At 40.1% G+C, this 27,884-nt stretch overlaps 1 protein-coding gene across 2 annotated transcripts in view; it reads right to left on the reverse strand.

Moving 5' to 3' along the window:
* The window catches only part of LOC124172708 (endothelial zinc finger protein induced by tumor necrosis factor alpha-like), a 122,492-nt gene that overhangs the window by 81,820 nt on the left and 12,788 nt on the right, over positions 1-27,884 (reverse strand). For both annotated transcript variants that reach the window (XM_046552177.1, XM_046552176.1), the window contains exon 4: positions 15,012-15,125. In XM_046552177.1, coding sequence (XP_046408133.1) covers positions 15,012-15,125 — 114 coding nt within the window. The remainder of the gene's footprint in view (positions 1-15,011; positions 15,126-27,884) is intronic.

The following is a 27,884-nucleotide window of genomic DNA, read 5'->3' on the forward strand; positions in this document are numbered from 1 at the left end:
TGTTTTTCATATAATCGGGGAAATGTCCTAATAAGCCCTTGGTTTTGGTTGAGGTGGGCTAGGATGACTATCTCCTCAAAGGGATCGAAGGTACAGATATTGTCTTAAGAGATTCTATAAATGGAATTAGGAAGTCGAGGAGAGGAATTTTCCAAAAATTTTCTTTGAATAAAAAATAACGGTTCAGCAACAGTAATTTCAGTAGGTGGATTCCCAATTTTTAGTACCATTTGATGGATTTCCTTTCAATGGGAAAGTGAGACATCATTTGATCCCAATGATCGATGCCACAATTGTAATTGCTGTATTCAACCACCGCCTGAGGCTTTCTTGGCGTGCACCCTCGTCTTTTCGTAGATTTGTTCATTTTTTTGCACTGAATTCAGCGCTGATCATCCGCACTTCCCTCTTATCCTTCCACCTTAGGATACAGATTTCATCCTCAGAAAAGACCTCCACCACCTCACCCTTCTTTAACTCCTAGCAGAGCACCACAAGAGGAATCACTTTCTTGCCTCTCCTCAGTGTCCCCGTCAAGTTAGGTTTCCCATTTGGATGGAATCTAGAACTCGCTACACTGTTATAAAAGTTATCCATATAAAAGGATTGGCCGCAGTCAAAATGATCCTCCGTCATTTGTTTACCATCTTCTCCGAATGCCCTTTTCCAGACACTTCTGAGTTGGAGGACCTGCAGCGCCAAACCCTTTGCTTCCGTCAACATATACAACTTTATTGCGTACCTGTAGCGCTTTCCCCTCATATATTCACTACATCCCAGCATAGCTCTCCATGGAACCATAGACTCTTCCAAACTTAGGTCATGTGAGCGGGTCACTACTTTTTCCATTGATTCCTTGAATGCGTCTATATGGGGCTAATTTTGAATTATCAGTCGGTCAGAGGAATGTTAGTGTCAGAGAACGTAGATAGGTTCTCGTTGATTTGAAGGGCTTGGAGAATTGACATGAATTGATCAAGCGACTTCTCTCTCCTGAAGCAATGCAAGTCATATAAAGATTGAGCTTTTCAATTATTGGAAATACGGGAAATTTTGATAATTCTTGTATGAAAAATAAGGCCAAAAAGTGGGGAAATTCTTCTATGGTTAAATATTTCCATCTAGTAAATTTCCTTCAGGACACGCATTGCCCATTTTATATCCTCGGGCCGGATCAGTTTCTCCGAGCTCGGCGGCATGTGACTGGGTTAGTGGCAATTGTTCTCTTAGGCATTTTTTTGTTGGGGAGGATGCCAAATAAAATGTTTGTAAGTATTTCGAATATTATGGAAAAAATCAAGTAATGAGTCTCTAATTCAAATGCTAGTGAACATAAGGATGGGGAAGTCTGGCTATTGTGCATGAAATGTAAATACAGTAAAATTCGGTTATAACGCGGGTCTAGGGGGACATAGCTTACACCCGCGTTAACGGACAACCGCGTTATAACGGGAAAATACGTGGGAAGCAATAAAAAACCCTTAAAGGTAATTTTTATAGCCAATTTATTTGCGTATTACATTATTAAAATATTTATTTTATGATTTAGACGCTCTACTTTAACGGGAGTTACTAAAATACTCTGATATTTTCTTTTGCCGTGATAGTTGATGGCGTTTCTTTGTCACGTAATTTTTTATGCTTTGCAAGTGCAACAAATGAATACTATCGCAATCACTTTGTCCCTCCAACCAATTCATCAATTCACTTATATTATGTAATAAATGGCCAGTTTTTGGCATCTCGACCTCACATTCGTCTTCTTCATTCTCGCTCTCATCTTCCGATGATGCAGCTGTTTTTGCGCGGCTCTGGACTGCAGCCACAATTTCATCGTCACTCTTATAAGACGATACAGGAGTTTCCTCGTCTTCGCGAACCCAGGCCTCGAGATCACTCACAAATAGTTTATTAGAAAGAACATCTGAAGCTTCACGTGCGTACTCTTCCGTGAAACCCAAAAACTCGTCTTCGTCTTCCATGCTATCGCCCGCTGTATACTCGCACTTTGACCAGCAATTTAGGATTGTAGCTGAAGTTATTTTCTTCCATGCCAATCCAATATTATAAGCCATATTCTTCAGGGTGACTGTTTTCAGATATTCTTGTACCTGCAGTTCTGAATTTATGACACTAGTGAGCAATTCCCGCCGATAATGGGCTTTAAATGCTCTAATTATCCCTTGATCCATGGGCTGAATAAGAGCTGTCGTATTTTTTGGTAAAAACGAAGCCACTATTTTGCCATCCCTCGATATCAAGAGCTCAGAAGACGGATGGGCCGGACAGTTATGTAACAGAAGTAGAGCCTTCTCTTCTAACTTTTTTGATCTTAAGTGGCTCTTAACCGATGGAACAAAATCTTCATTGAACCAAGATAAAAAAATGTCTCGAGTCATCCAGGCATTCTGACTGTTTTTGTAATTTATGGGTAGTGCTGTCATATTAACGTGCTTGAAGCACCGAGGACTTCGATTTTTACCAATACACAGGGGTTTTAACTTGTGACTTCCTGATTTGTTCGCGCACAGTAATAAAGTCACTCTTTCTTTGCTCATTTTTATTCCGGATTTATTTGCCGACTTCTTAATATCAAGTGATTTTGTTGGAAGCAATCTGTAGAAGAGAGCGGTTTCATCGCAGTTATACAATTGCTCTTCAGTGTACTCACCCTCATCAATCATCTTGCGTAAAGTCCCACAGAATTCTCTAGCGGCTTCACTGTCACTGGAACGAGATTCTCCTTGCATGTTAACTTGCGCTATCCCGTGGCGAATTTTCCACCTCGATAGCCAGCCAGCAGAAGCAACAAAATCATGAGCACCACCAATTTGTTTATTTAATTTAATTGCCTGTGCTTGTAAAAGTGGACCGGATAATGGAACACCTTCACTGCGCTTCTGAACAAACCACGTAAACAAACATTCATCCACATCACCAGCAGCACTCAATCTAGCCTTTTTTCTATCAAGTCCTATTTCGTCATCCACTTGATCAACAAATGATCGTAATTTATCTTCTTCTTTCATCCAACCACGAATAGTTCCTTCAGGAACACCAAACTCCCTGAATAAACTTGATTTTGAATCACCGCGTTTCACTCTGTCGATTATGCCCAACTTTTCTTTTATTGTGTAAGTTTTCCTTTTGGCAGACATCGTTTTAACCCTAAAATCAATGAAAATTTTCGTAAAAAAGTAATTTTCATATTCATATTAAGACAAAGGTAAAACAGCCATTCATTGTTAAATGCTCGAAGCCTGTGGGCATTGAGTACCTACCTTGGTTTGGGCGCCGCGGTGCGAACGTACGAATGAGAATTATCTCAATCTCCCAGAATCTCGAAAATTATTATAGCCGTGCAACACACTTTTCAGCTCGAGTTCACAAGACACAATGACCGATCAGGCATTACCGAGTTTTTTTTTATGGCTACGAAACAATGTATGGAATACGTCGCCAACCGCGTTAATACAGTCGCTTGAAGTTGCGACGCGTCGGTAGTCACGCCGAGATAAAATTCGCCACAAAGTTACCTACCTCAAAAAAAAAGGTCAATGTAATCATCTCGGGGGACATGGTGAGACCCGCGGTATATCCGAAACCGCGGTAAAGTGAGGCGCGTAATAACCGGAATTTACTGTAGTAAAAATAAATTGCAATGTGGAACCAGGACTTCACTGAAGTTATTGTAAAATTTATGCATATATGGTTATTATTTCAAGCGTAGCAGCAAATAAACATAGGGATAACAACAAATTTTGCCATGATGAAATCATAACAAATAAAATTCACTCGGAAACTTTAAAGGTATAAGAACGGAATAATTTATTATTAATCGTAAGGATTAAAATACACATACCTGGAGTATGTCCAAAATTAGGCAACCAGCTAAGCAATTTACCACGATAGCGTTAATTGACGCTAAAAATAAAAATAACAACAAGGGAAAAATATTTGTATTCCTTCTTGTAAAAACCAATTAAATAAACACAATTTAATCATTGCGTAAAAATTCATAAAGGAAGATAAAATACCTTGTAATAAAGTATCTAACCTATCCTCATCAACTGCAAAAGGATATTTTTTTAAATTCGCTTTGAATATTCGCAAAAGTTTTTTTTTAAGGTATCAGAACAATTGTGAGAATATATTACTGTTTCATGCATTATAAAATGAAAGTAATAATGAAATAGATTGTAAAAACCCACCCCCAAAGACGTCCTTGCAGAGCAAAACCTGGTAAATATAATATAATTCACTCGGAAACTTTAAAGGTATAAGAACGGAAGCAACGGAAACACAGAAAAAACAGAAAAAAAAATTTTTCGGAGCTTTCCGCACGGCAAACAGGCGAGGAGTGGTGACTGACCCTCTCCCATACCCTAACACCGGTGGCTGGCGCTCAGGGCGGAATATAACGAATAAGGGAATCATGATGTAGCGTCTACGTCATCAGTCACTCGGTAGTGGCTGCCATGACGTAGAAGTTACGTCATGAGCACGGAACGTGTTAAGGTCAATGTGTCATCATGGCACACAGACATATAATCGCGCTTCAAATATATGTGTCCAGATAAATCCATGGCCATGTCTGCGCGTGACTGACCTTGAAATGTGATCAAAATAGCTATTTTTCTTTTAATCTAACAATCGTAGTTCTACGATCGTAAAATCAAGATTGAGACATTTTTAAGGTTTTATGACGAAATCCACGGCTTTTTCCAGGTTGTTTCACTGAATTAGAAATTCACAGCTTATTCACGGTTTTAAGGTTTTCACGGTTGAGCAGGAACCCTGATAACAGATGGCGAGAATTCTTGTCATTATCTTCCCAAGCGTTCCGGATGGAGAATTCTCATCATTTAGACGCGTCATCATTAACAATTATGTAACATGATACACACATTCTGTACTAATTTTTCAGTAACTTTTTTTTACTTATTATGAGTAGATGTATCATAACTTTTGGAAAGGCAGTGTATTATTAAAAAATTCAGCCGTTTAACCATATTTTAGCTTGAGGCCGTTTGTCTGTAATGTCAAGTAACGTCAATGTCAACAGGTGCACTCTTATGTGTCTTGCCTCGTCTTTCGTCGTTGATATTTTATTTATTACGGTTCTTGTGGTACATGACACTCTTGTCCCATAATTTTCAGGGAGTTCAGCCATATGACCCTGGTTCAGCCAGCAAGCTTGGCCCTTGTCTCTATCAGTGCCGCTCCTCCCAGATGCACTCTCAGCGAGTGCAACCTATCTGCTCCATCAACATAAACAATTATGACGAAAGGAACTGGGGGACTCAAAATGAAGCTCTCTTACTTATTTGTCGGACTTGGGTTAGTTTTCTGCCCCGTTGTGCCTAGAGCAGTACGCGTTTCCTTGAGTCTCAGTGAAAAGTGAATTTGGAATTTGGTTTTTCTGCCACGAAGCGAAAACTTTTTAAGCATTGACCATTGCTTGACTACCAATGGCAGTTACCCATAATATTTAATACCACTCGTGTGGAGCCCGAGTGCATTTTCCCTCATTGTAGGGACCGCTAATGCACGCAATGCAAAATTCACGGCTCATTCTTGGTTTCAAGGTTTCCAAGGTTGAGTTGGAACATTAGGTGAGCACAGAATGCGTTAACACTTTGCATTCCATGGACGTAATATTGCGTCTTCCTACTTTATTGACTGATTATTGACTGTAAGTTACCGGGCGCTCTTGTCCTCATCATCCGCAGGATAATAAGGAAAGTCGTGCAGAAAAAATAGAAGAAGTCACATGTCACAGAGCGCTTCCTGTCTGTGTTGGGTGGTAGGGGAACCCTGGGAGCCGAAAGGAAAGGAGTTATCGCTGAGCTTGTATGGGAAAGGAACTGAGGTAAGTAAGATGGCAGCCGCCTCTTACACTTTGTCGGCATGAAACTGTAATATTTTGCCCGTGGTATTTTTCCAGTTTACTGCTTAGCGGTTCTTTTATTTCAAAAATCAACTGCTCGATGGAAAAAGAGTTCACTTTATGTCTTGAGGACGAAAAGTCCTTTGTAGCTACCGCCATCCTTATCTTAGCCTACTTTGTGTGAAAATTCTTTCATGGAAAGAACCATTCGTTGAGGGTGCAGTGACCCTTTTTGTCATCCAGGATTTTGAATGCTTCGCTTGGAACAATGTTTTTATGATTTCCTTGGTTTAAAGAGTTCAAACTGAGCGTAATAAAATAATTACTATGCATTTTATGGCGGTGCATCATTTGTTGCAACTTTTTTATTTTTCAAAAAGAGTAGGGTTTCATTGTTAAATTACATATTTAAAATTTAGCGACAAATTTTATTCAACTCATTCATAAACAGGAGCAAAGTCCATTTTTATTGGAATACACAACATTATAAATATAGCTTTAATGCTAATGTTAAAAAAAATGTACGAATTTAGTAAAAAAGGCTGGATTTTTCAGTAGGGCTTTTTAACCCTTTCGAGACGGCTGAGTTTTCATCTCAGCATGACTGCTGTACCGAGCCCCAAGAGACTTCTTTCTCGTTGTACGGAGCATTTTTGGGGGACATTCATTAAGAAGGGTCTCGCAGAACCTTTTTTGACCCCTTCACGCTGGGACTTTGCATTATCTCGGACTCCGAGAGTAGCTGTGCTCCCTCTTTTCCGGGTTTACGACCATACCTGCGGCATTGGTTCACAGCAAACTTATGTATTGCTTGTATGTATTTAGCAAATGGATAATTGTTGCTTGCACCTAAATTGCAGACTTTAAATTGAATTCCTCATTTTTATCTGAGCATTATAAAATTTTGAACGAAGTTCTAAAGCCATTATTAACGCATATAATGCAGCAACAATTTCCATGTTGATGTTTATACATAACTCGAGATATAAGTTAATATTTATCGTAGAATTTCGTTTAATAATTTTAAACGCTGCTCAAAAGACAAATAATTCAATTCTTAGTATATTTTTCTTGAGAAATGAACAAATATTTATTTCGAAATCTGACTGGATAAACAATTGAATGACCGCTGTCCCGTACCGCTAAGAGGGGTTATAAAGGACGAGGGGTCCGGGTACCTGCTCCCGGATTCCAAGGGTAAATCCTAAACCCCGCAGGGTTGGGTACTGAGACAAAGACAACATAAACCCACGACCATCCTAAAAGGGGGAGAGCTAGAAAACGTATATATACGGCTTTTGTTCTCCTGGCTAGGAAAATCACACACGTAAATATACGACCGTCATCTCCCGGGTCAGGAAACGTCCACACGTTTATATACGTGAATACCTAGTAGGGAAAAGGTTAAATTAGTGACTGCCACTCGAGTGTTAAAAAAAATGTGGGTCATTACTTATTGAATGACCCTTGTACTTTTATTCTGCAGTTTTTGCAATTTTAACAACCTTAGACCCTTTAGATTGCAAAAAGATTAGGATGCAGCCGTGAACAATAGGCTGGTTTCCTATTATTTTTTTATTGCCTAAATCGAAAGATTATTACTCCTGGAGTACGTATTTCATGCTTTCAGATTTTTAAATGACGTGTTTGAGTACTGATGTGGATGAGGTGAGTATATATTCTGTATTCATGACATAATTTTCTATTAGTCCTACGTTTTTATGTTACACCTGAATATTTTTCTTTGAATAAATAGTGATACTGTTTCAAATGCATTTAATACGTCTGAAAATGCTGTGTGGCTAGATATCCGGGTATCCGCATTCGGGATGCAATTGTACTTATAGGTATGCTTGTATAGATTTATATTTTGTTTTTTTTTTGTTTTTTTTTTCTCTATTTTTTGCATTTTCTGAGTCTTGCTGTAGTGTTTTTTTTAACCTTTGTCAAATGATTTTTACGTAATTGTTCTGCACTTGTAAATTATCTCATGGGCCATATGGCCCACGATAATAAATTAATTGAATTGAATATCTATATTTCCAATTAAATGAAAAGTGCACGAAAACGCAACGTCAAAATATGAATGCTGGGAAAAGCCCGTGTGACGTCATTCTGGTTCCCGCTGCAGCCATGGGAGGTGACCTTGGGGCGAGGATATGTGCGCCGCTGCGATGCAGACTGCTAGCAGGTGGCAGAGTACCCTGCTAGCAGGAAGCGCTTGGCTTAAATGAGGATTATTAATACCCTATCTAAGGAAGGAAACTTTCCGACCATAGGCAGTTTTAATAAGTGATTATTAAGAGATTTATGCTAGATATTCACTTAATGTCTTGAGGATGAAAAGTCCTCTGTAGCTACCGGCACCCTTATCTTAGCCTATTTTGAGAGAAAATTCTTTGGACCGTTTGTTGAGGGTACAGTGACCCTTTTTGTCATCCAGGATTTTGAATGCTTTACTTGGAACAATGTTTTTGTATAATTTCAATGGCTTAAATAATTCAAACTGAGTGTTATAAAAAAAATAATGCACGTTATGGCAGTACATAATTTGTTGCAACTTTTTTATTTTTCAAAAACAGTAGGTTTTTACTATTAAAATATATATTTAAAAGCAAGCAATAAATGTTATTCAACTCATTCATTAATCAGAGCAAAGTCCATTTTTATTGAAATACATATCAATATAAATACATAATTGATGCTAATGTTTTAAAAAATGTACGAATTTAGTAAAAATGGCTGGATTTTTCAGTAGAGCTTTAAAATTAGCAGCCAGCACTTAAGTTGTTAATTGACAACCTTTTTCCAATTTCTCATTCATTGGTTGGAAGGAAATTACTTTGCTTTTCTACAAAACACACACTTTATTGCCGACTAGTTTCGGTTACACTGTCCAGTAGTCGGCAATGAAGTGTGTGTTTTGTAGAGAAGCAAAGTAATTTCCTTCCAACCATATAATGGAATTCTACAAAGTAAAGGCCTCAACAATTCAGTGCATTCTCATTCATTGACTGCGACCTGCAATGGCCACAAAAGCTCACGTTAAAAAGCACATTATGCTGCTGCTCTCGAAACCCATTGACACCAATAGTAATCAATAATCAGAGTAGAGCACACTCCCGATTATCCGGGCTAATAATAGGGAGAGACGGCACGAATAATCCAAAAACACATGTAACACACACTTCCACTTAAATGTCTTGTTATGTTCATGATTTATGTAAAACAAGCAATATATTATTATTTATGAATTTCTTCTGTTATTTAAGAGGGCTTACCGGATTCATTGAGAGCTTTCTTTGCCAATCTGCAGTCTTTTTAGCGGAGAGAGCATAGTTGCAATCGTGTTATTACTGCTCCATGTAAGGCCTGGTTTCGAAAACCACGTGATCACGGATACTGAATACAGAAAGATTTTACGAAGTCGGTGGGACCGGAAAATTGGCACTTCGTAAAATAGAGTTTCGTAATTTCAAATCAGTTCTATAAATAAAGTAGACTCTCGATTATCCAAATGGCTAATGATGGGGAAAGACGGCACGTATAATCCAAAAACACAAATTACAGAAACTTTTTAGTCTTGTGATGTTCATAATTTACGTAAAACAAACAATTTCATATTATTTACGCAGTTATTGTTATTTTAAAGTGATTCCTGGACTCATTGAGAACTTTCTTTGCCGGTTTGTGATCTTTTTGGTGGCGATTACAAGGTTTTACTTGTATTATTACGATTCCATATATGAACTGGTTTTGAAATCCACGTGATCATGGATACTGAATAGTGGTTTGCACGAATGCCTCAAAACACAGTGCGACTTCAGAAACTACTCTTTCAGGCACCACACCACGCATTCCTAATAATAAATCCGGGGCCATCCATTTACCTTATTCCCTTTCACTTGTCCTTCAACAATAGGGTAGTTTCCTTCATCAAAGAAAACGAAAGGTATTGATTGCGATTCGTTACCCACCATTAGTGTATTCATAAAATACAAATTATTTGGCATTATAAATACTGGTTTAGGCGAATGGCAATGGTCAACTTTTATCCTAATTTGAAAAAGGCCAGATTGGCGCCCATGCGATGCCACTCCACGTGACGTCACAGGAGCCTAGTTTCTATACGAGTAGATAGGAGTTCTACATCGTCTGAGATTAACAATGCATGTAAGAGGCACAGAGCTCAGGGAAACATCTCTTAATTATCACCTATTAAAACTTCCTATGGTCGGAAAGTTTTCTTCGTTTGATAAGGCGTGAATAATCCTTATTGAAGCCAAGCGCTACCAGCTAGCATGGTACTCGGCTACCTGCTAGCATCCTGCATCGTATCAGCGCTCAGAGCCTTGTCCCAAGGTCACCTCACTTGAGGCAGGGGGAACCAGAACGACGTCACTCGGAGTTTTCCCAGAATTCCTACCTAGCCGTCACGTTTTCGGGCGCTTGAAAATGTTCACTTTTCATTTAATCGGGAAAAATAGATAAATTCATTTAAAAAACATCCACATCAGTACTCAAACACGTCATTTAAAAATCTGAAAGCGTGAAATACGTACTCCAGGAGTAATAATCTTTCGATTTAGGGAATATAAAAATAATACGAAACCACCTTATTGTCTTCATCAGGCCATCGTGCCTCAAAATGTGGCCAATTAAGTTGTCCCTAGCATTATAATGGAGTAATTCCGGTGGTTTTGCGTTGGGTTTTATTTTTCATAAAGTTCGCGGATAATATTGAACGAGAGTGTAAATCATGCTCAGATAATCCACAACACGGATATACCGCAGCCGGATACTCGGGAGTCGGCTGTATTTAAACTTTTCTTGGGTTTCCGCACGGGTAAGATATTCGAAGAGTATTTGCTCGTGTAATACGCGCCTTCGTGTATCCCATGCACCCCCATTTTTGGTGCCGTCTCGTGAGGAAAAAGAACATCCTAGCACTTTTTGGATGCAGTCTAATATAGGAACTCCTGATTCGTTGCTAAATCGATAAATTTATGTTACCGAGATTAATAAGGCTAAATAATGTTAAATAAAGTGAAGCCTCCTAAATACCGTATAAGCGCGTGTAAGAGGCGCACCTTTTTTCCCAGAAATTGCAGCCGAAAATGGGGGTGCGCCTCTTACACAAACTTCGTATCTTCCCCCCCTCCCCTTTACCGGTCGCAAGTCTAAGGGGAACTGAGTGGCCTTGGTTTTCAGTGTGCGTCAGTCATCTGAAACCCTAGGTCAAAAACAAGCGGCAGGCAGGGGAGTTTCTCCCTTAGTGACGTATTTTTAAAATGCTCCTGTTTGCTTTTCTTTTAAGCATCGCGCCGTCACGTCAGTACCCCAGAGGTGAACATGGAAGATCGCGCAGGGTTTTTTGCTCCGGAGGGGGTGCTGAATTTATTGCCACAAGTGGGCATCCCGCGGCATTTATACTGCATATAGTAATCGCTTATCAAGCATAGAGAAACGCGTAGTTTTGAAGGACATACCTGGTTAATAGTCAATATCTGTCTTGCCGAGTGATTTCCATTACGCTGAGGACCTGATTTTCCAAAAATCATCTTCAGATGCTAATATGAGGATTATTGCTACTGAAAATTATATTGGTATCAAAACCTGCACTTTAAAAAATTCGAATGAGTGTGTTCATTGTTGGACTAAATTGTGGATGGAAGAAATCAGAAATGCTTATAAGTGAAGAGCGCGGAAGGAGAGGTCCAGGGGAAGGAGCGCGATCCCTCCGTCTTCGAAGCAAGCAACGAAGTACGGAGGGGAAGGAGCGTGCTCCCTCCCCTCTGTATTTCAAGCTACGAGGCTATGAGCGAAGGAGCAAGGGAAGAACACGTCCGATCTTGCATGTGACGTCGTTGCCTTCAAAGCGAAGGGCCGAAGGCTCAGCAATGTGATATACACAGTTTGCGTTGCCTAAAGTTTCCAGTCCGTCCCGTCTTGTTTGAATGCGCTTATGCTACGCTTGTTTCTTCCGAAATTGTCCTGTTTGGACTATTTTGAATATTAGTAGCCTCTTTGTAACTACAAACCTTTGTGTCAAACAATTAGAGCTTAAAATACTTAAATTCTGTCAGAGATACGTCGCGTTAGATCTCTTTCTTTTTTTGAACCTCGTGCGTGTCATACAATTATTGAAAGCTATAGAGATATCCTCGTGCTCAATAGATGACTCACCTAGCGTCTGGCCTCCATAAACTGGGAGATCGATCTAGGTCAGTTGGTGAGACGGGGTGGGGATGAAACATGTTTCGATTGTTCCCCTGTAACTTGATGTTTTCCTATTTTCCTGTGGGGTCTCAGAAAGGAAAAAAAAAACGGCAGAGGCATTGGCTGATGGAGGGCCGAATGTGGCTCCATTAAATCTACGACGTGGTTATTATCCTACGGCACTGAGATTGCCCCGATTGTTGTCCAAGCTCTTGGTAAGGTTCATGCTATGTGCCTGTCGTGTATTGCCTTAATATTTTCCACGGCTGCAATTCTATTGCAATACTCCTACGAGAGCATTTAAACAAAATTGTTCGAGAATAGGACAAGCGTCGTAGAGCAACGGCATATGCGAAGAGAGGATCGGAACTCTTTCTACTCCCTCTTATGCCGCTATTACCGCCGCAGTTATCAAAATTTCCTCTTTCAATTAACAGTTATCGAATATACGTCTGCAACACGCGCGATAGTATTAAAAAAATGCCGCAAAATTTTATTATTCATCGCTTCGATGCTCAAAATAGGGGTGCGCCTCTTACACATGCTTATACGGTACCTTAACCAGAAAACTTAATTGGCCATGTTTTGAGGCACGACGGCCTGATGAAGTCTATTGTAGAAGGACAAGAGGAAGGGAAGAAGGCAAGGGACGGTCCCGAATGAGTTAAGGGTTATAAAGGATGTAAAAGAGAATAAATATGTCGAATATGAAAAGGTCAATGGATAGGAGAGAGAAATGGAGAGCTGCGTCAAACCAATCTTAGGGTTGATGAAGATAAAATGGATTGGCCGTGTAAGTAACGAGGAAGTGCTAAGGCGAGTGGGAGAGAAGAGAAGTGTTCTAAAAACCTTATGCAGAAGACGGGAAAACTAAGTTGGCTACAATACGAGATATGAAGGCCTGATGAAGACAATCGTTGAAGGACAAGTGGAAGGGAAGAAGGGCAAGGGACGGCCTCGAATGAGTTACAAATAGGACAAAGAGTAATAAAGGATGTAAAAGAGAAGAAATACGTCGCTATGAAAAGGCTAGCGGATAGGAGAGAGGAATGGAGATATGGGTAAAAAAACCATTCTTAGGATTGTTGACTAATTATGATAATTTATTTCATTAAGGATGTGCAAGTAGCACTCTTTGATCTACAGTCTTTGAAAACTACTCGCAAGAATCGACTCGAGTGTGTTAATTTCTGGACCAGGCAATACAACAATGGATTCTCCAACATATTCTCTTTTTCCCAATACCCTTGTAAAGAGGGTAGTTTCCTTTATCAAAGAAAAGGAAAGGCATTGATTGCGATTCGTTACCCAACACTAGTGTATTGATAATATACAAATTATTTGGTTTTAGAAATCCCAGTTAAGAAGAATGTTAAATGGTCAAAACTACATTCATATCACATAGTACTAAAATTTAGTACATATGTTATGAACGTTATTTCTCCAAGTGAGATAAAGTACGTATGCTTTTAATACCTAAATACTTTTTACTGTACTGAATTTCACCCACCAAAAACCGTGAACATGAAGACTACTGGATAAAATTTAATTACTTTAAATACGTCGCTATACCAATCTTAGGAGTGTTGACTGATAATGACGATGAAATAATGTTGGAAATGTAATTCCTGTGAAGATTTCCTAGTTCACTGCTAAACTTTGAAGGAATAAACGAAAATAATTTGAGGGAAATATGTACGCGGCTTACATTGAAAATTGGAGGATTGGTGTAAGTGGCGCACCCCCTTTTTTTCACTGGCATTTCCGGATAGAAGGTGCCTGGCTTCAACGGGTAAATATGGTATTTGAAGTGACCGTTGAAGCTCAGCATCAGGAGGGAAGGGATTGGTCGAGTCCGGATTGTTAGATGAAAATGTGAGCCCTACGGCCTCTAGGTCAACTGGGAAATGAATCACTCCAATGGCCGTAACAGGGGACCTCGTCGCAGGTATAAACAAAACACTGTGTTGGTATGCTGGAACGGGAAGATTCGCAGCAGTGATCAACCCCAACCTCTCTACCAGAAACCCTTCACAAAAGCTCGTTCAACAGTGAAGGAAACCTTCGCAAGGGTTTTGGGGGGGCCTCGCTAAGGCTGCTTCTGTTGAATAAACTCACACGCAATCACTCGCTTAAAAGGTATCCAACTATCCTAATCATTTTAAGTGACTGTTGAATTGAGAGAGATCACATCTTTTTCTCTCGAATCATGATAAAAATCACACAATAGCGCTTGCTTTTTGTTATTATTAAATAATAAATATATAAAAGCACTGCAGGAACAAGTGACTTTGTACACAGTCACGCGCACGGGTGCAAAGTTAAATACACCAAAGGATGAAGTTCGCCATGAAAAAATATTTGACTTTGCACCCGTGCGCACGACTGTGTACAAAGTCACTTGGTCCTGCAGTGCTTTGAAATTCGTCGTCGCAGACCAGTGGAAAAATAAAGGTTTTCACCCCGACAGTGGCTTAGTAAGCACGACCCTCGCCACATGTGCCACAGTGTTGACTTGTGACGTCAACATCTTGTTCGGTAAAACTGATCCCGAAGTTTGCTCTGAGAAAATGGCTTAGTGGTGGAACTGGCTAATACTCCTGACCGACAAGCAGGAGATCCGGGTTCGAATCCCGGCTTAGTCAAATATTTTTCTAACGGCGAAATTCATCCTTTGGTGTATTTAATAAATATATGTTCACTTACGCATGCATGTCTGTTTAAACACATAAATATAATGGTTTAAAAGACTGTAGTGCCTTTCATTTCTGAAGGATATGAAAAAATGGTGCCTATAACTGAAACCTCTCCATAGTGAACCTCCATACATCAAATTGCCCAAATTTTGGTCCCCTCCATTGCGATGTGAAAAGGTTTGTCTGTAATGAGAGTGTTCACTCACCAGGCCATGCGTTGCCAGGGGGTCGAAGACATCGCTTGCAATTTCACTTGGAGTTGGTGTGTGTTGATAATCGCCTTCACTGAGGGGGTCCTCCTTCTCCTCCTTCACATGAAACTAGAAGAGAATGCTACATTAATTGACACAGAAAATTAATTAAATATATATTAGGGATGGACGGATTCACCATTTTTATCGGATCCGGATTCCGATCGGATCCTTGATATTTTCGGAGCTGGATTTTTCGGATCTTTGGATATTTTCGGATCCAAATGCATTTTCAAATTCCTGACACTGAGATTCCCCCGATGATTGTTCAATCTATTGGGAGGAGTCACACTATGTACCAGTCGTATTTTGCCTTTTTTATTTTCCACGGCTGAAACTCTCCTACGTAACCTCTGCGAGAGCTTTCAAACAAAACGGTTCATGAGTAGGACAAGAATCGCATGAGACGGCACATTCAAAGAGAGAATCGGAACTCTTTCCACCCTTATTCACTGCCGTTGCATTCACTGAGGCTAGTATTTAAAATTTCGGATCTAGATCCGCTTCGGACAAATGTAGAAGTAACGTCACTTGCATTTCGACGTTTCACTATCGGTGTTCCCTCTGCTTTTTTTACTTCTCCTTGTGGTACATCCCGATGCTAAGATGTTCTGTCCCCAAACAGTTAGGAGGAGACCGACTGCTGAAAGATACCTGTAAATAAATGTTGCGCTCCAGCCGTGGGGGCGCAAAATTTCGGAGTTCAATTGGTTCCAATTTACAAAGTACATTATATGTGCACTGCTTGATAGGGGTACGAGAAATTCACCACTATTTGATGCGAATTATTGATAACATCTAAAAAAATTTTAGGATTTAAATAACAAAATGAGTGATATTTCTAATAAAAACTGTATTTCCTTTGTTTTGCGTTCGCCTTCAGAAACTACTTGAATGGTCACTTATCCTAAATTTCAGAAAAATTAAGTGCTTAAATATCCATCTTGTACCACTAAAGATGCTTACAAACAAAATATTAATTATTCTTGCGCTTATTAAATCACTAAGAATTGTTTATAATAACTTTCTGAATCATTTCCAACAGCATTACCTATATTGACTTTTCTAATTTAGTGACGTGTGGTCTCGCAGACCGCTAATCGAATTCAATAGCAAATTTACAGAAATTAATAAAAGGAATGTTGAATTTTAAAAGTGGGATATCCTTAATATAGAAAAATATGAAGCTAACGAAAAGTATAGATATTTTGAAATATTAATTTTGAAAATATTCATATTTTTAGAAACGCAGTGGTCTCTCAGACCGCACGTCACCGGTTAAGGGTTAATATTACTCATAGAATAGTGTGAGGATAAATAAAATATCCCTCAGAAGACTGTAAAACTAACCATTTTAAACCATTTATATCAATTATTTTCTGCAGAGGGGCTCCGCACCTCCCGCTTATCCTGGTAGGTATGCCACGCCACCAGACACCTCAGTACAGTAGATTCCGTTTAATGGGTCCACCGGTTACTTGGGGCAGCCGCTTAATTGGGGCAAATCTTGAAGAACAGAACCCAATAGAGAGGAATATCCCAGAGTATTCTCCGCTTAATTGGGACAGCCTATGCCGCTTTATTGGGCCATGATCGGCGACATAGACTCTATACTCGCGACGAAATTAAAGTTTTTTTGATTTCAGAATACTATTTTTTTTTTCCTCCTTTGATTTTACTCTTATTTTTCACAATTGTTTCTATTCTTGCCCTATTTTGAAAGCTCTTGTTGTTATACAATCGGCAAGAGGATAAGACTTTTGTTTAATAGGACTTAGTAAAAGACATTCATTCAGCGTCGCCCGAGGCTGTGAAAAATATTTTTAACTTAATTGTTATAATTCTAAAAAATCATAATAAATTAACTTAACTCGCTGATTTATTAATCAAATTAATAGTTTAATAAACTTATGTTGCATTATAAACATTCTTTAGTCTTCTTTCTACCATTTCAAAGTTTTTTAAGGCCATATACAAGAGAGTTCACCTAATTGGGGCAGCCGCTTCCTTGGGGCAAACTGCACAAGTCCCGATTAACATCCAAATTAACCAGAATCTACTGTACTAGTTGCGCCCTGAAACCCCCCCTAGCCTTAATTCCAACCTGCGCCCCCCATTATGTGGATCAGTAGGAATAAGATTAAGATCAACAGGATGTAGGATGTAAAAATCGAGAAGACAAAGCGTAAAAATATTACAGGGAGTGCAACCAACCAGAGCAGAAAAATTCCAGCACAATGGGGAACTTGCATGGGTCGTCGATTGCTATAAAAACTATTTTGAATAAGTAAAATGGATACATTAGCTCGCAAAAATAGCTAAAGTTTCTCCATTCATCAACAAAATAAATTTAAAAATTGACTTAAAAATTGAGAAAAATTTCTCTGCCGACCACTGCGCGAAGACACCCGAGCGCTGACGAGGCCAGGCGTGACGTCATAGGTGCCTAAACAACCGTAGGGAGTTGGGAAATACGCTGAGCGTATGCTGTAATATTTGTTTTGAGGGAGTATTTAGCCGCTCATCGTCACTTAATTTTGTTCTGTTATTCTTGGGAAAGTTTTCCTATTGCTGCTGTGCCACGATTATTGCTTGGGATATTAATAATGCCTCGCGGCTGAGCTTAAAGCCACCGAATGCGTCCACCGGGTTGCAGATGGTGGGTCGACCTTTAGATATAGAGGTTAGCTGCGAGATAAGCGAGTTCTCTCGTTGAATAAGCAGTCGTGGACAAAAAGCGGCGGTTATCCGAGGCGGTATGGGTCTATCCCTGGGTGAGATATGCCATCTAAATGATACACTAAACCTGTGAAGATACCGTGACTTGGCGACTGGGGGCCGCCAACAATTATGCCTCTCATCACCCGGGGGAGAGGGCAGCAGCTCTTCTTCACATGTGCGAAGGTGGAGACCATACTGGTCGGTACAGCGACACACATTCCACTACGGGCGTGGTAACATTTACTTTAACGGCTGTAGTACTGCAATGTGGAAGGCAAGGGGAAACCACCACATTATCATCCCGAGGAGTCACAGCTACTCCACTCAATTTATATAATGACATGATGGAATTCTCTCGGGTAAAATATTCCGGAGGTAAACTAGTCCCCCATTCGGATCTCCGGGCGGGGATTTCTCTAGAGGGTACATCGGTCAAACGAGATAGAATGTTATGGATAGGAACATGGAACGTCAGATCACTTCGTACCTGCGGTAAGCTAGAGAACTTGAAGGTGGAGATGCGAAGAATGAACCTCGATGTATTAGGCATCAGCGAAATGAAGTGGCCCCAGGAAGGAGACTTTTGGAGTGGAAGCTACAGAATGATACACACGGGATCGCTAAATGGTAATGCTGGAGTAGGCATAATGCTTAGAAAGAGCGCTGGGATGCGTGTTAAAAGCTACCTGCAGTTTAATGAAAGGATAGTAATGGTGAAGATAGATACTAAACCCGCAGCTACTGTAGTGGTACAGGCTTAAATGCCAACGTCAGATTATGAAGACGAAGAAGTAGAAGATGTCTACCAAGATATAGCGGAAGTTATCAAGCAGGTAAGAGGGGAAGAAAATCTTATTATTTTAGGTGACTGGAACGCCGTCGTCGGCGAAGGTCGAGACGGAATAATAACTGGGAAATATGGGTTGGGTAACCGAAATGAAAGAGGAGAAAGGCTACTTGAATTCTGCACGGAGCACAGGCTAGTGGTTGCCAACACTTTATTCAAAAATCCCCTGCGAAGAAGATACACGTGGAAGATGCCAGGAGACGGTAGAAGATTCCAAATCAATTACATTCTAGTGAAACAAAGATTCAGGAACCAGGTGAAGGACTGCAAAAGCTATCCAGGGGCAGATATCGATAGTGACCATAACCTAGTTATGATGAAATGCCACCTTAAATTTAAAAAGTTGAAGAAAGCCCTGAGAAACATATGGCAGGTTGAAAAATTAAGGGAGGTTCAGCATCAACTGGCTTTTAAAGAGGCTGTAGAAAATAAAATAGGGGAGGATACGACCAACAAACCAATGGAAGAGAGTTGGAAAACCATTCGTTATGAAAAAACCATGGATCACGCAGGAAGTATTAGATCTCATTGAAGAAAATACAAGGCTGTGAAAACAGAGGAAGGACAGAATCGTTACAAGAGAATAAGGAACAAAATATGTCGTAAAGCGTGGAAGGCTAGAGAAACGTGGATGAAAAGCATTTGCGAAGACATGCAAAACAATTTTAAACATGGAAAAGTAGAGGCCGCTTATAGAATAGTGAGGAACCACTTTAAGGTAAGATGTAATACCCTTAGGGACAAAAACGGAGAAGTATCGATTGAAAATGAAGAAAAAGGGAAGAGATGGAAGGAATATCTGGAAGATTTGTACAAAGGAAGTCGCCTCAGAAGGAATGCTATCGAAAACGAGAGGGAAGTGGATGCCGATGACATGGGAGCCCCAATTTTAAGATCAGAATTTGATGCGGCTGTAAGAGACCTCAGGATAAATAAAGCGTCTGGCATTGATGACATTCCTGCAGAGCTAATTAAAAATTCAGGAGAGAAGACGTTGAACCAGCTATACAAAATCATTAGTGAAATGTATACGACAGGTGAGATACCAAAGGATTTCGAGAGGAACATTATAATCCCTACTCCTAAGAAGAAAAGAGTGGAGAAGTGCAAAGATTTTAGGACCATAAGCCTTACTACACATGCGTCAAAGATACTGACAAGGATCATCTATAGAAGAATAGAACGAAAAGCAGAAGAGTACTTGGATGAGGACCGATTTGGATTCAGAAAAAACAAAGGCACAAGGGAAGCAATATTGGCCCTAAGACTGCTCATAGAGAAGAGAATGGAAAAGAACAAGCCAACATTCGTTGCGTTTGTGGACTTAGAGAAAGCATTTGACAACGTGGATTGGAGCACAATGCTTGGAATCCTAAAGGAAATTGGGGTTCTTTATAATGACAGAAGAATCATCCACAATTTATACAAAAACCTAGTAGCCGTGATAAAATCAGGGCCCAGCTGTGAAGAAGCAAGAATTAGGAAAGGAGTGCGACAAGGCTGCACATTGTCACCCATAATTTTCAACGTTTACATTGAAAAAGCCATTAATGAAATCAATGAAAAGGAATTGGGAGTGAATATCCATTGAGAAAAAATTAGCATGCTAAGATTTGCCGATGACATGGCCGTTATAGCAGAAACAGAGAAGGATTTGAAAAATATTCTGGTTAATATGGGTAGGGTAATGAGTAGATATCAACTGAAAATAAGCACGAAGAAAACCAAGATCTTAGTATGCAGCAGATGAGAAGAAGTCATGAATAACATTAAAATAGGGAGGCAAAAACTGATGGAGGTGGATGAATTCTGTTATTTGGGAAGCAAGATAACTAGTGACGGGAGAAGTAAGAAAGAAATTATCAGCAGAATAGCCCAGGCGAAGAGAGCATTCCACCAAAAGAGAGACCTGCTTACAGCGGGAAACTTAAATATGGAAGTAAAGAAACAATTTATAAGAAACTACATCTGGAGTATGCTCCTATACGGAAATGAGGTATGGACAATGACCGCAGCGGAGAAAGCAAGGATAGAGGCCTTTGAAATGTAGTGCGACAGAAGAATGATGAAAATCAAATGGATCGACCGAGTTAGTAACGAGGAAGTCCTAAGAAGAGTAGGAGAGAAGAGAAGCCTAATGAGAACGTTAATAAGAAGACGGAACATTCTTATAGGCCACATCTTGAGACATGATGGCCTGATGACGACAACCGTCGAGGGACAAGTGGAAGGCAAGAATGGAAAAGGAAGACCTCGAACAAAATATACGGAACAAGTAACGAGAGATGTGAAAGAGAAGAAATACGTAGGTGTGAAAAGATTAGCTGATAGGAGAACTGAGTGGAGAGCTGCGTCAAACCAATCCTAGGATTGTTATGGACCAGTGATGATGATTAATAATGCGACATCGGGATGATGAAAGACGAGCGTTTCACTTCACATGTTTTGAGTAATCAAAAAATGGATGATAACGTTGCCGCTCGTTCGAATAGTACACCTAAAAGTCATCTACATCTACATAATACCCCGCAAGCCGCCTAAAAGGCGTGTGGCAGGGGGTGTTAGGACACCAGCCTTTTTTTTGGGGCACCAAAATTTGATACCACGGCCCTCATGGAATTTGTTAAGACAAATTATTGCTATATGTCGGCGGCAAATCGAGATGTATAAGAAACTTGTAATACTGGAAGATAACGATCGTAAGCTTACGAGCTGTTCTGTTGAATTTGGCAACGCCGTATTAGCGGAGAATGTATTCATATCCATCCTGCAGTACGAATTCACAGCAAAACAGTCTGCATACTATCCACATCACGAATCCGTTCCGCTGCCAACAAACACACACAAGCTACACCTATTTCAATAATATACATAAATCCATAAACAATATACTAGAATATACCATAAAAATATAGTGGGAAATAGGCAAATACAATTATCAAAAACTGGAAGTCACCACCATTCTTCAAATTCATCATGTACAACTTACAATAACAGAGCTTGTTATGATGAAAACAACTATTTATTCACTGATTTAAAGCCTTAAATTAGCCCACGCAAGTGACACAGGTGACTTTTCCCACTACTATTTGTTGAAGTAATGGAATAATAAACTTCACGCACAGTTTTGATCTTGATAGCTTGATAGTGAAATGTAATATCTACAGTGAACAATGAAGGTGAACACGCCACAGACAATTTTTACATGACTGTTAGACATTTATCGATAGTGTAATAGCACTTTTTACAATTAAATCACGATGGAACACTGATAACTCTTGGCCGATATTTTTCAACCTTGTCAAACTTTGTGCATTACAACTAGGGATGAGTCGATTCCACTTTTTTTCGATTCCGATTCCAATTTCGATTCCTTCAAATCGATTCCCGATTCTCGATTCCATCGATTCTTACTCCTTATAGCAGGTGGAATTTTGATTTATTTGTAGTATTGCTGTCATTAAAATTTAAGAATTGAATGGAATAAAATAACTAGGGATGGACGGATCCAGGATATTTGGAGCCAGATCTTTCGAATCGGATATTCTCGAATCCAAATGCACTTTCAAATTCCTGCGATTTCACAAAGTCATTATTCAAGTTTATTGTGGGTACATACAATCAATGGAATGCTTTTTAGATTTTCATGCACATTTTAATATTTTTATAAATTAAAAATTAATTTATGGGCTTTCAAGTTGTTTTTTAAAAACATCTTACATACTCAGGGCCTAAAGTGTTACGCTTGGGTTTGGAAATGAAAGTAGGAAAAATCTTAGGATGAACCACTGACCAGTGGCGTAGCGAGAGGACCCCCCAAAATATAAAAACACAATTACTTTCCTTCATAAAAGGAAACAAAATATTTAAAAATCATGAATTTACAAAAATGAAAAAAAAATGAATCTCTGAAAAATGAAGTTTTTTTCTATTAAGAAGGGCGTTAAAATTAGTTTGAAACCCTCTCCTTTGTAACCTGTTGTTGATTGTTCAATCTCTTGGGAAGAGTCACACTATGTGCCAGTCGTATTTTTCCTTTTTTTATTTTCTGGCTGAAAATCCTGGCCACGGCTGAAATTCTACTTGCAACCTCTGCCAGAGCTTTCAGACAAAACGGTTCATGAGGAGAACAAGAATCACGTACGACGACGCATTCGAAGATAAAATCGGAACTCTTTCCACCCTTATGAGGCGTTGCATTCACTGAAGCTATTATTTAAAATTTCGATCCAGATCCGATGTCTTCCGCGACTTTGGATCCGATGAAGGGCAATATCCGCGGGTATTTGGATCCGAGGTATCCGATCCGACCATCCCTAAAAATAACAATAGCCGCGGTGGCTACATTCTCGTTTGGCCGCGGTGGCTAAACAATAATGTAGCGTTCAAGGCGTCCATACATACTAGTGCAGCCTGGCGGGTGCGAGGTGGCGGCCGAACGCAACCAGTCAAGTCCGCCCGGAGGCCGCGGCGCCTTATGCCAAGCAAGTATCAACTTCCTCAAGGGTTGCATTGATGAAACTGGGCTATACAAACGCGAATGTGTCTATTTATTATTATTGACGCAGGCGCGTGTTAGTCTAAAAAAGTTTCATGTATAAAAAAACCGCTCTCAGCGCGTATTTATAAGAAACTTTTTTCACAGGAAAACTCGCTCTCTGCACGTTTTTATTATCATCAGACTTCAAATATCATTCGAAAGTAAAAAAATATATTTCGATCTATTATACTTTAAAATTGGTGGTCCAGATGAATTCTCCGAATGTGATTCATAATCGTAACAATTTGATTTGCCGTGACCAGCGGTTAATAAAAGAACGGAAAACGCATGCCTTGCTTCCCGATCCCGAGGTTTCCAATTTTTTTTTCTCTGAGAGTTGCTCATGAACACGCGCCATTTCAGGGTTCGTCGGTTTGTCGCTCTTGACGGCATTTTCATGTTTCCGAGGCCGCTTAGGTATGTTCGTCGCAGCTCCCGCGTGCCGGGCGTATCCTCCGCGCAGGCATGGCTGACACCGCGGCCGCTTAGGTGTGTGGCAGCATTTATGTCCCAAACTTATAGTCTATGCTCAAACCATTTATCTTCCTGGAATCGATGGAATCGGAATCGACTTTAGGCGATCGATTCTCGATTCCGATTCCGTGCCCGAGAATCGGTGGAATCGAGAATCGACATTTGGAATCGACTCATCCCTAATTACAACCACTGGCACTGTGATTATTAACAGTAGCTTAATGGGAGATGTAACGTTGAAAATAACACTATTTTGGCAAAAAAAATTTCCTAGATGTCTATAATCAGCGAGCTAAAGTTGCATTGGCCGTTTTCCAATTCTCAATTATTCACCCTTCGTGCACTTTTCATTCGTCAACTTACGACGTACGTATGTGACGACAGCAAGGGTGGATCCAATTGACGAGGGCGCAAGGGAACAAAGGGTAAGTGAACAAGGGAACGCGGATGCTCCCTCGTTAACGTGCCCTCGTGGGAAGTGGACGTGAAAATGCCGGCAATGGAAAAATCAGAAATCTTGAACTGGAGTTTTACGTAATTTTGTGTTTATTATGTGAGCTCTTTTACGTGCTACTACATTGGCATTGTGAATTCTAGCTCTTCACATGCAAAAATATGAGTCTAAAGGTGAAATTGATTCTCAAATCAACCACTTAATGTCCTAACACTACCCTGTGTGTCACATTTTTTTACTGTCAATAGTTCGCAATAATTCCGTTCACACTTTATGGCGCCAGCAGAGCATTAGTAAGGGAGCAGGGTACAAGGGAGAGAGGGAATGAGTGCATTCTACGTGGATTGGAAAACGGCCATTGACTGGAATTCACCTCATAATACAAGCACAGGCAGTCCTAAATGACAAATTCTCTGGTACCTACGAATGAATGGATAAAGCTATTGTATATAAAAGCATAGCGGACGTTAGTAAACATCAAAATTGTCCTAATTACATACTTAAATGAATGATATGCCGTCGATAACATCAACATACAAATAATGTATCCCCCTTCCAACTGCCGTGGCTCAGACTCCTACAATGATGTTATTTAGGTATTATAAAATTTTTGGTTTAACTGCTCCAGTTTTATATTTTATGTCCTTCCTCAGATATTAATATTATAAGTAATACAAAATATGAGGGCTTCCAAGCCTCTATCTTCGGATATTTATCTTTAAATAGAAAATAATCAGCTAGTCTCACTAACGAAGCTCTCACAAATGCTGGCAACTATTACAAACAATCACAACAATAGCTTCGTGTGATGTTTATGCACCTTTGATGTCATCGAGGTTTCGTCGGCAGTGACTTGGGGGGTGAGGGAGTTTTTCCCGCGCTTTAAAATTTGTTATATTTATCATTGAATATCTCGCGAAGGAAAACTCAGATTTACATGCGGTTTTCTTTGTTGAATTCAGAAAATAATTTTCTATCCGCCAGTGAAATAAAAAAATTCATGCTAGTTCCCCATTCCAGGTTTCCCAAGGAAATTTTGACAAAATTAAGACAAATGCTTAAATTTATATATTTGATTAAGGTATTACCCACGCAGAACCCCGAGAAAAGTTTAAATATTCTGTTCACTGGGAAAGTGTAAAATCTTACACAGTAGGAATAGAGTAAAATCACGTAATCGCCACTAAAAAAATCTCGGTTGGGAAGAAAAAAATCTATCTAAAATAACAGACAATGTTCATAAATAATAGTACATTTTTTGATTTACGTAAATTAATTGAAATTAAAGTGAAAGTTTGTACGATATGTTTTCCGTTTATTCGTGCCATCCCTCCCCATCATTAGCCGGGATAATCGGGAGTTTTCTGCGCAAGCACCAAGGGTCTACGCTGCCTAGTGAATAGAGAAATGAGAAAAAGTTAAAGTATACCGGGACTAGCCACGGTGATAACTTATACGGGAGTCACCCGCAATGCACAATCGTGCGAAAGATCCACAGGGAAGAAATCATTCGCCTTGACCGGGATTCAAACCCCGATCCCTCGATTTTCGGTCGAGTGCTTTAGCCAGTTAAGCTACTGAGGCGTCATTCTTCCCTGTGGATATTTTCGGACACTACTGGACAAGATGTAGCCGGACTGCTGAGCATATGATGCCACAAGCAGTCCAATCGTGCGCACAGTGCCACAGCCGGAGAGCAGGCCCGGACATAGAACACAAAGAGGTGTTCGCTCTTGACTAGTTCAAAGTATACCGGGACTAGCCACGGTGATAACTTATACGGGAGTCACCCGCAATGCACAATTGTGCGAAAGATCCACAGAGAAAAAATCATTCGCCTTGACCGGGATTCCAACCCATATCCCCTGATTTCCGGTTGAGTGCTTCAGCCAGTTAAGCTACCGAGGTGTCATTCTTCCCTGTGGATATTTTCGGACACTACTGGACAAGATGTAGCCGGACTGCTGAGCATATGATGCCACAAGCAGTCCAAATCGTGCGCACAGCGCCACAGCCGGAGAGCAGGCCCGGACACAGAACACAAAGAGGTGTTCGCTCTAGACTAGTTTAAAGTATACCAGGACTAGCCATGGTGATAACTTTTACGGGAGTCACCCGCAATGCACAATCGTGCGAAAGATCCACAGAGAAGAAAATCATCCGCCTTGACCGGGATTCGAACTTGTGGCATCATATGCTCAGCAGTTCAGCAACACCTAGTCCGGTAGTGTCCACAAATATCCACAGGGAAGAATGACGCCTCGGTAGCTTCACACGTTCCGTGCTCATGACGTAACGTCTACGTTATGGCAGCCGCTGCAGAGTGGCTGATGACGTAAAGGTTATGTCATGATTCCCTTTTGCGTTATATTCCACCCTGAGCGCCAGCCACCAGTGTTAGGGTATGGGAGAGGGTCAGTCACCACTCTTCCCCCGTTTGCCGTGCGGAAAGCTCCGAAATCAAAATTTGCCACTAAACTCAGAGTAACTGATCCGGCCCGAGGATACATATATCCGAGGATATAAAATGGGTAATGCGTGTCCTGAAGGAAATTTACTAGATAGAAATATTTAACCATAGAAGAATTTCCCCACTTTTTGGCCTTATTTTTCATACAAGAATTATCAAAATTTCCAGTATCTCCGATTATTGAAAAGCTCATCCTTTATACGACTTGCATTGCTTCAGGAGGGAGAAGTCGCGCGATCAATTCATGTCAATTCTCCAAGCCCTTCAAATCAACGAGAACCTATCTACGTTCTCTGACTCTAACACTCCTCTGACAGACTGATTATTCAAAATTAGCCCCGTTATAGGCGCATTCAAGGAAACAATGGACAATGCAGTGACCCCCTCACGTGACCTAAGTTTGGAAGAGGTTCCATGGAGAGCTAGGCTGGGATGTATTGAACATATGAGGGGAAAGCACTACAGGTACGCAATAAAGTTGTATATGTTGACGGAAGCAAAGGGTTTGGCGCTGCAGGTCCTCCAACTCAGAAGTGTCTGGAAAAGGGCATTCGGAGAAGATGGTAAACAAATGACGGAGGATCATTTTGACTGAGGCCAATCCTTTTATATGGATAACTTTTATAACAGTGTAGCCAGTTCTAGATTCCATCCAAATGGGAAACCAAACTTGACGTGGACACTGAGGAGAGGCAAGAAAGGTAATTAATTCTAATTATGCTAGTCAATTTCTGATTTGTAAAACAGTATGTTTCATTGCAATAATTCTTCGTTTATACAAATTTTTCTTTTCATTTATAAACTAATGTTTAGCATTATAAAATCTTTTCCAGAGGATATCATATCGCTCAGTCGCATTTACCATCACTGGAAGCAACACTTGTGCTGGAAATATTGGTAATACTCGCAATATTTTCTTTAGTGCAATAAAACATTTAAAATCGTATTTAAATGTATCATTACCAGGTTAAAAAATTAACATTAGCTGCATGCGTAGCAAGGTTTCCGGGTTGACCTCCGCGTCGATTCATCTTCAAGACGACAGTTTCGCCGGCGTTGCAGCTAGCGTCTTCAGGTACGAAGTATCGGATGCAGGTTTTTTGCCCGTCTTATATAGGCCTTGGTTTGGGCTAGGTGCATTCTGATTGGTCCGTGGGTAAGAGTCTCTTCCATGTGTTTGAGAGCGAATAGCTGTCCTCCCTGTTGAAAGTGGATGTTTTCGCGATTTCTATTGCCTCTCGTATGAGTCGTGGAAAGTAATGTTTTTCTCTAGCGAAGATTCAGATAATCAGAATGAAAGAACACCTAAGGGCCACCAAAAA

Source organism: Ischnura elegans, assembly GCF_921293095.1.
Source record: "Ischnura elegans chromosome 13 unlocalized genomic scaffold, ioIscEleg1.1 SUPER_13_unloc_2, whole genome shotgun sequence".
Taxonomy (NCBI): domain Eukaryota; kingdom Metazoa; phylum Arthropoda; class Insecta; order Odonata; family Coenagrionidae; genus Ischnura; species Ischnura elegans.